Source organism: Tupaia chinensis, unplaced genomic scaffold (assembly GCF_000334495.1).
Source record: "Tupaia chinensis unplaced genomic scaffold, TupChi_1.0 Scaffold000231_1, whole genome shotgun sequence".
Taxonomy (NCBI): Eukaryota; Metazoa; Chordata; class Mammalia; order Scandentia; family Tupaiidae; genus Tupaia; species Tupaia belangeri.
In genome coordinates, this window is record NW_006159706.1 from 3,153,467 (window position 1) to 3,162,676 (window position 9,210).

Consider the following 9,210-nt stretch of genomic DNA (forward strand, 5'->3'; position numbering starts at 1 on the left):
GTCTGGGCTCCAGGGAGGGATGTGGTCCTTCCCCCACCCTAGCACCCAGAGGGCATCTCTGTGGGCTCTGCCAGCCTTCTGGGTTCTGAAGCTGCCAGCCTGCTGGCTTGTCCACATCCCTTCTGGGCCGGGCAGCAACCAGAGGTGGCGCCCTGGGGCCAGGGTGGGCCCCACATGCCAGAGCTGACAGATGCAGGTGGCTCCAACTCACTCCCTTCGCTCACAGGGCCCACACCACTGGCTGATCCCTTCTCAGAGTTGACCGGAGGCCAGACGCTCCTGGAGGAGCAGCGTACCTCAGGCCCCTCCTACCCAACTGGGCCTAAGTGGGACCTGGGACAGCGCGAGAGGGACTGTGACAGGAACCTGATGTTTGGGCCCAGGGAGCCACTCCACTGAAGCAAGGGAGGGTGTGCAGGGGAGGGGGTGTCGGCCTCGGCCTGGGCCACTGAAGGCAGAGTCCCTCACCCAGTACGTGCAGTGCTGGGGTGTGTGGCCTGGTGTTCCCCTGCCCAGCTGAGTCAAGCTCTGGTCCCTAAGAAAGTTGGACAAGAGACCTCCCCAGCCCACCTCATCGCCCTGTCCCAAGTCAGGCTCAGCCCAGGACTGAGTGGGCACAGACCCTGCTTTGTCGGACCTCACAGGAGAGGCACGGAGCCAGTGTCCAGGGCTCCCTGTGGCCCGCCCACAACTTTGGGGAATTGCCAGCGGTCCACTGACACCCTCCTGTCACTCCCGTAGGTCCCACGACTGTCATCTCGAGTCCCTTCTCCCCCAAGGACTCCCTCCCACCCCACACTGAGGTTCTCTTCCAGCTGCAGAGTCCCAGCTAGTCAACGCTGAGGATGGAGGGCAGGGGACATGGCATTGTGACCAGCCCCGACCTGGCCAGTTAACACCGCCACCGCCTCGTCGTCTCCTTCTCGCTTATGCAGGTTTTGGGGCGCAAGGCTGTCAAGACAGAGCACAGAGAGACCAGAGTTACCAGACCCTCAAATCCCACACCCTCAGGGCAAAATCCAAACTACTTGGGCTGCCACAGGCCCTTGGAGACCAGCACTGAGCTCGGGGTGCCTGGCGTGCTGGCCCATTGCCTCTGCAAGTCAGCTCTGCTACGCCAACCTCCAGGCCTTTGTCTGAGCTGCCTGGCACGCGTCTTGTACCCTTTAGGATCCGGCTCAAACATCACCTCTTCCAGGAAGCCCTCACCTTGGGCATCCTCCACTGGTTTCTCCAGGGACAGGACAAACAGGCTGTTGCCCGTGAAGCCTCTTCCCCTCCCGGACACACAGCACTTGGCTTACAGAAAGCCGCACCACCAGGTGCCCACGGGAAGATGGCGACGACCCGTGTGTCTCCCTGGCAGCCCCTCGCCAGCTCCCGGGCCAGGAGCTTGGCTCTGTTCAGACTTAACCCCCAAGGCGGGCCTCTCTGGGCAGGTGCACTGACCCTGGTCAGCGGTACTCTGCTTCCTTTTTGAAGTGGTGATGATTTGGTTCTCATTCATCAGCTGGACGTCCTGATCCTCTACCTGGTTGCTGTGGGGGAGGCGACAGGCGATTCGATCAGGCTCCAGACACATGTCCCCGCCGCTGGGCCTTGTCAGGGCTGGGGCGGGGGCTGTGGGGCAGGCTGGGGACGCACCTGATGGCAGTGTGCTTCTCCTGATGACAGATGTCAGTGTCCTCGGTGAAGAGGATGGTGTGGTAGGGCACCGTGGGCTCACACGTGGGCAGGATGCCCCCTACCAGGTGGCTCACCATGGCTAGAATCCCGTTATACACGAGCAGATCATCCACCAGGAGCTGGGAGGACACAGAGGAGAGGCTGATGGACGACCCTGCTTCCTGCCACACTGACTCAAGCAAAGCACGTAACTGCTCTGAGCCAAGGCTTTCTCCTCTGGACACGCGTGTCACCACCAAGTGCCTGCCAGGTGTCCCAGCTGCGGGAAAGGCCTGTGCCATTAGCCCCATCTTGTGGATTAGGAAGCTGAAGCTCCAAGGGTTAAATTACCACTGGGACCAGCAGATGGCGTAATGGATATGTTGCTGGACTCCCATGTAGCCGACCACGGTTCGAGTCCTGGACCTGGTGGCTTAAACTCACGCCAGGTGCGTATGCATGCGTGCCCAAGATCCCAAGAGGAAAATGGAGAAGGGATGGCGGTGCGGCCATCCCCCCGAGGGGTGATTTCTCACTTTCTGCCTCTCTGTCTCTCTTTCTCCATCTTTCTGGTGAGCGTACCCACCCTATAGCAAAAACCTCTCCCCCAAAAAACAAACCAATAATAATTAAATAAGCACTAGCTGGGAGGCAAACTCAGGTCTCTGGCCCCAGGCTCCCTGCTCTCCCCACCAGTCGGGGAAAAGAGGAAAGCAAAGGCGCTTCCTATGAATATTTGTTCAGGATGCCGATTCAGATCACTCCGGGGAGGTTTTGAATTCTCAGTTGGGTGGCAAATTTCCCCACATCTGAGGACCAGGCTTTGCGTCTAAGGTTGCAACAGAGAGAAGTAAATCAAACTGCGACAAATGATCATTGCCGGTGGCCTAATTACCAACGAGCGTAATTATCTCCAAAACCCAGCTAATAAGTACTCACGCCAAACTCCTTCACCCCTCGATGGGGTGTTTTTGCGTAATTCCACAGTTTGATCATTGACACGGTGGTGGGCAGATCGAAAATCACATAGACCCGGTTTACCTGTCAGAGAACAGAGCTAATTAAAACAGGCATGTTTGGAAACAGAGGCGCTTGGCTGGGCTGGCGCTGCCAGGCGTGGGCCTGGGGTGCCTGGGGGTGCCCGACGCAGTGCCTGCCCACATCGGCCAGCCTGGAGTTCTGCCACTGCTTCCATCTCCTCAAAGCCCATCTCAAGTCAGGTCACGTGTGGCTGCGTTTGCAACAAACCGCTGAGCTGGCTCTTGGAGGGCCTGTTTCCTTGGGCCTGGCGTGGCCCTCATTTGAATACCAGTGAAGAACTGAGAACACCCTCCGCCTGCCCCAGGTCAGGCCCAGAAACAGTCTGGGGCTCTATGGGCCAAAGGGACAGTCCCTAGTGCTGGAGTGGAGGAGCACCAGCCCCAGGCGATCTGACTGGTCCTGACCCCTGCCCGTCCTTTTCTCTCCCTGAATAGCAAATGAAAAGCAAAGCGGAGGCCCTCAAGGCACCGCTGGGTAATTGCAGCATGTCTTTCATGTCTGCTGGGGTGAGGGGGGTGTCCTGATCAGCATGGCAGAATCAGCTAGTGAAGGGTGGCCCAGCAGCCCTGGCAGCCTCCTCTCTGCCCCAGTCTCAACAAAGACCCTCACATATTAGGGACCCCTCGTGCCCCTAAAGATTCAATAAAGAAAGATGCAGTCCGAGTTGGGCTGCAGCCTCGGTGGGGCCCTGAGCCCTGGTTCTTGGCCTGTGGCCATACCCAGAATGCCCCAAGAAGAGGTGGGGTGGGAGGGGGGGTTGTGGGGAGGCTGGGCCCCCTGGGTGTGCCATGGAAACCATGAAGGTCAGGATGAGGGTCCTCAAACTTGGTTAGCTGTGGGGCTCGGGCAGACACAAAGGTTTGAGTCTAGCTGGGAGAGCAGCAGCCGGAGATGCTGCCACATGCCAAGAGGCCTTCCAGTGACAGATGGTGGCGAACGCCTGCTGGCCGCCGGCGTTTGAGGGCTCCTGGAGCTAAGTGCTCCCCCGTGCGGGGGGTGAGCTGGGCTCGGGGCTGGCAGAGCCAAGAGGAGCTGATGGACCCTCACTGGGGGCCTGATTTGGGGGTGGCCTTTGGAAAGCATCATAGAACTGCTGATGCTGCAGTTCTGGTGAGTTTTATTTACTTATTTCTACACACACATACCCTTGACGGGGTGTTGCCACACAGTGACCTCCCTACCCCAGCCTTCTAGCCAGCCAGGACCATGCGTGGTGCACCAACAGGTGGTCTGGAATGTGCAGGTGGACCTGGGATCCAAACTGGGGCCATCAGGCTCTAGCTCTGTGCAGTGGCACCCTGCCGCCTGCACCCCCCTGCCACCTGCACACATGGCTGGGCCTAGGATGTTTTGAGAGGAAAACATACCTCCTATCTCCCTTTCAGCCCCGTGGGGGGCGGGGAGGGGACAAGCCACTGGTCAGATGGCTGCCCCAGACTGCACTGCGCATCTCTGTCCAGCATCTGGCCCCTGGGTGGGGGGCCAGCAGGTACTAAACCCACCCGTCCCACTCCTTGGTCCCCCTCCAGCTCTCCATCACGACTGACCATGCCCACAGCCACCTCACCATGAGGCTGGGAGCAAAAAGATAAGCAGAGTCACGTCCAGGTTCAAGATGTGGGAGACTGAGTGTGTTGGATGGAAGAGCTAACCAGGCGGATTTGGGGCTAGAAAGAGGCTGGTGGCCATGCCAGGGTCACAAGCCCAGTGACACAGGGGGGGAGCGGAAGAAGTGAGTGTGGGAGAGGATGGGGTCCAGAGGGAGGGGGGCGGGGCTCAGGCTAGTGGCCGAGCAGCAGACTGAACTGCAGTGCCGGCAGCCACATGGCGGACTGTGGGGTCAGACCAGGCTGGCGCGGAAATTCTCTGCCTGAGATGGTGACAGGCTGCGGGGCTGTGGGAGGGGGGCTGCAGTGTGCTAAGACTCTGAGGATGCTTCTCTCTTTCTTCCTCTCATGTGTGCACACGTGTTCTCTGTCACGAATAAGATAAAGAAATTGTTTTTGAAGTTAAAAAAGAAAAACAACCAAAACTGAAAAACAAAGAAAAGCAAAGCAGAGGCAGAAAAGAGAACCAGAGAGAGATGCCCACAGGGACTTGGGTTGCCCTGCTCTGAAGCCTACTGCCTGGGGTTCCTGGCTGCAGACTCCCATGGTGTGCTCTTACAGAAACCACCTCCGGGGCCAGGAGAAAGAACCGCTGGCTGGAAGAGCTGACCCCATCAGGCACGTCAGCAAAGACACCTCCAAGGAATTAACTCGGTTGGAAGAGCGATGCAGCACTAAGACCAAGGACGGAAGTTCCCCCTCCCCGCCACCTGCCCAGAACCACCACGGCCACCAGCCCTGGAAACCCACCAGGCCTGGCAGGATGGGAGCCAGCCACATGTGCCTGCCGTCGCTGGTGTCGTTCACTTGGTCGATGAGCTTGTCGGGAGTCCGGACGTCCCCACACACGCCCTCCAGGGAGTTGACGCTGTCCGGGAAGGCGGCGATGTCTGAGGAGGTGTCTAAGCTGCCATAACTCACATGCCGTGTGCTCTGCTCTGTGGGCTGCCCTCGGGGCTGCCAGTCCCCGTCATGCTGATGGTGTGACATGGGGTGGAGGGAGTGGACACCGCAGCTGGTGACACTGCAGCCCCGCTGCTTTGGGCAGCCAGAGAAGTGACAGCTAAATCAGACATGATCCAGGGCCGAGGGGAGTGTGGGGTCCGAGGGGTGGCTCGTCTAAGCATAGCAGGCAGGAAAACACGCAGAAGGGCCGGCTGAGAGAGAAGTGCTTCCCGGAACAGAAGCAAGAGGTGGGAGCAGAAACGGCTGCTGCCACCTTGGAGCGTGGCGAGCACTCCGCAGAGCCTTTCTCTGGGAAGGGTAATGGCTGGATTCCACTGTGGCAGATGACAACCATGGCAGCTGTCTGCCAGCCATGATGGAAGGACCAGGGCAGCCTGACCCAGCCATCGCTGCTCAACCGAGGGGAATTAATGCGCCTCTGCCGAGCCCAGGCTCCAGGTTTGGGCAAGTCACGTGCCAGCTCTGGGCCTGTTTTCTCATCTGTAAAATGGGTGTAAAGCCCCATGCCCCAAAACTGAAGTGAGGATCTCAGAGGACACCAGATGTGAACCATCTTGGTAAAGTCGATGGGGCCTTTTACGCATCTGAGGAATGACTAACCACCATGAAAAACATCAAGCATCATTCATCCCAGTGAAGGAGGGTGGTAGGGGAAGGCAGGAAAGGATTCCACTGGGCCCCGGGGACCCCTAACAGATGCAGGGCATTGATTTTACCAAGAGGGTTTCACCTGCCCTGCCATCTCCCTAAGTGTTGTCAGGGATCAGAGATTCAAGAGACTAGAGGGATCAGACAGGTTACATAAAACAGAGGCAGGAAAGCTCTCTGGAGAGCCAGATTCGCTGGCTGTGTGACCTCAACTAAATTACTCAGCCTCTCTGTGTCTCTGGCTGCTCATGTGTAAGAGAGGATCACGAAGCACTCGCTTCACAAGGCTGTGTGAGGGCAAGTGAGGTGCCACGTGACAAGGCCCTGGCCCAGAGCAAGGCCTCAGTAGATATTAACGGTACGCTTTGGGGTCCTGGTAGATGGCAATAGGGAAGAATGTGGAGAGTGAGGTCAAGAGGGCAGCAGGTACATAGGCCTTCGCCCTCATGCAGGACCATGGGCCTGTGTCCCCAGTTTCTCAAATGTAGCTAGAGATGGGGGTTTCCACGTGAAACCTCCTAATCTTTAAAAAAAATATTGGCAACTGATTTAAATATTTCAAAACTCTCCGGTCTAACACTTTGCAAATCCTGACATGGGCATACGATGAGCAAAGGGTTCCATGGTTAATAAACTCAGGACACAAAGGCTTCTCTCTGCAGACCTTATCAGGGCCTTGGGAATCCAAAGTCCCCATGGTCTCTGAGAGGGGAGCTGCAGCCTCTCCCAGCTCCCTTGAAGGGTTGGCAAGCGGGGCTGGGAGTTGTTCTTTGCCTCCCCCCCACCACGCCAAGAGCAGGGCATCTGACTAAAAGTGAAGCCCTGTGGCATTTTCAACACCAGGCTGTGGTTCCGAGATGGACACTTCCCTGCACACTCCAGGCTCCTGCGACGTGACGTTTCCGGACCACCCCGCGCTCCCTTCAGACCAGGAGGAAGCCCTTCTGTTCTAGAAAGGATACTGTTTTCCGACAAGGGGATTTTCTCTCCCCGCTCGTCATACAGCTCCAGGCCCGTGAGACCGATGTAATAGGGGTCACCCCAGCTGGTCAGGAGCTGGAACTGGAAAATGACTGGGAGATATTATTAAGGAAAAGAAGGCATACTTTTTTGGAGAACAGAATAAAACTATGACAAAGATAAGAGTGACTATTTTTGGTTTATATTGATGAAAGAGAAAAAATATTTTTTTCTCTCAGTGAGCTGAAAATCTATCAGAATATATGTGGCATCTTTAATTTAAACTCTGTGTGTGTGTGTTTCAAGAATTTCAAACCTTTCTCCAGGCCCCAGGAGACAGGTCAGGAGGAGGGTGCTCTTCAGGGAGCAGGAGTATGGGGAAACTGTGTTGCAAACTCACTGTTTGAAGTTGAACGAATCAGTGTCCTTTCTCATGCCTCAGTTTCCTTGGTTGTAAGGTGACAGAGCATCTGTTCCCTCCTCCATGCCTTTCAAGTTTGCAGGGAGTTAAGAGGGGGGGACACGTGAGCTTTACCACATCAGGAGGATGCGCCATGTTAGGGTGACCCACCACGCTAAGCCCCCCACATTCAGCTGGGCATGCAGCCCCTCCTCAGCCCTGTCCTCTGCCCGTCCCCAGCACTCCCAGGGGCAGGCAGGGCAGGCAGGCTGAGAAGGGGCAGGAGGCCTGCAGGCCATGGCCAGAGGCTGTCCTTCCAGTAGAACAGGCTAGCTAGTGAGTGGCCTTCAAGGCTGGGCTGCCTGGGCTCACTGCCTGAGCCACTCCCCTTCCCAGCTGTACCTTTGGGCAAGTTACACAGCCTCTGTGGGCCTCAGGTTCTGTGCTGTGGAACGGGCATAGGGACCCCTCGTGGGGCTGCAGTGAGGACTGAGCTAAGGCAGGCCTGCACTGACGGCGGTGCTGGGCCGCGGGAAGGAAGGGCCCGGGAGGCTGGAGCTATCTTACCTCCACCTCTCCCCTGCCTGGTTCCAAGGACAGCCCCCGGTCTAGTCCTGGGGTCAGTTCCAGCTTCTCCAGCCCCGCCCAGCTGGAGTCCTGGGTGCTGCCTCCTGTGACTTCAGCCTGCCTGTGGGCGCGAGCCGTGGGTGGCGGTGCTGCCCCAGTCCAGCAGCAGCGCCTGTGCACTGGAGGGCCCGGAGTCGCCCACCCTTTGCCTTTGTTCCCCCGCACGCCATTCTAGTCACTACAGCTGTGGCTTTCTGAGCCAGGCCCCTTCGGTGCAGAGTGGGTTTCAGATGGGAGGAGGATACAGCCGCAAGGCATCAGGGGTGCCTCATAGTCCATACTTGCGCGCTCTAGGCTCTTCGTGTCCACCCTGAAAAACACCAAGTGGCACTGTGAAGCTCGGCACGGCAGAGGCACTGGCCCGTCGTTCCCTGATGTTCCTGGACAACAGACTGAGGGCTACGGCCGCTCAGCGTTCCCTGCATGCAGCAGGGAACAGATGAGGCCCTACCCGCAGAGGACGCAGCCAGCGCAGGCGCAAGGCCGTGCCAGTAGCCAGGGTTCTCGGACCTTGCTGATTGACACGACCTAGTAGGTGGTGCTTTCATGTCCCTGGGCTGCGACTGAGGAAACTGGAACACAGAGGTACAGCCACTTGCTCAGGGCCAGGCGGTGGGTACCCAACCCGAGGCTGTCTAGCACCCTGCCCACCCTCTTAACTACCCCACTCCACTGCCTCCCACAAGCAAGGAGAGTCCACCCTGTGCTGAGAGCTATCCCATGACAGGGATGGGCACAGTGACCAGTGGGGGACAGGCTACCTCAGGTGGGTGACCTGGGAAGGCCTCTTGGAGGAGCAGTGATGGGAAAAGTCAGAGCTAAGCTTTCAAGGAGGGAGCAGCAGCATCAAGGCCTGAGGTGGGAAGGAGCTGGGCGGTTGGTATTCGCCCAGGAAGCAGCCACAGGGGCTAGAGGGTGGGGCTGGGGGGGGGGGGGGAGAGGGAGGGAGAGAGGGAGGGAGAGAGAGAGGGAGAGAGAGACTGAGACTATGAAGAGAGAGAGAAAGAGAGAAACTGAGACAGACTGAGGCTGAGACCGTGGTTCCTGGTCATGCTGCAGACCTTTTTCTTCTATTTCTTCTTGTGAGGATTTTGGGCAAGCATAAACCATGCCTGCATGTTTTTTAAGCCATTGGAGCTAGGATTTAAACCATGTCATGTGGGATCCTGCTCCCTATGCACAGTATTTTAACTGCCATGCTATAAGACCATCCTTAAGATATATATATATTTTTCCTTTTTTTTTTTTTCCTTTATCCAGGTAGAGAATGTGCATGTATATGTGAAAGAGTGAGGT

General features: G+C 57.4%; 1 protein-coding gene across 4 annotated transcripts in view; it reads right to left on the minus strand.

Annotated features, from left to right (window-relative positions):
- Positions 1-6: 6 nt before the first annotated feature.
- The window catches only part of KATNIP (katanin interacting protein), a 225,682-nt gene continuing 216,478 nt past the window's right edge, over positions 7-9,210 (minus strand). For all 4 annotated transcript variants that reach the window (XM_027771785.1, XM_027771786.1, XM_006148283.2 and 1 more), the window contains 7 exons: positions 8,160-8,224; positions 6,890-7,000; positions 5,064-5,203; positions 2,605-2,706; positions 1,645-1,805; positions 1,450-1,538; positions 7-951 (listed from right to left, as the gene is read on the minus strand). In XM_027771785.1, the coding sequence (XP_027627586.1) occupies positions 893-951; positions 1,450-1,538; positions 1,645-1,805; positions 2,605-2,706; positions 5,064-5,203; positions 6,890-7,000; positions 8,160-8,224 (727 nt within the window). In that variant the 3' untranslated portion in view covers positions 7-892. The remainder of the gene's footprint in view (positions 952-1,449; positions 1,539-1,644; positions 1,806-2,604; positions 2,707-5,063; positions 5,204-6,889; positions 7,001-8,159; positions 8,225-9,210) is intronic.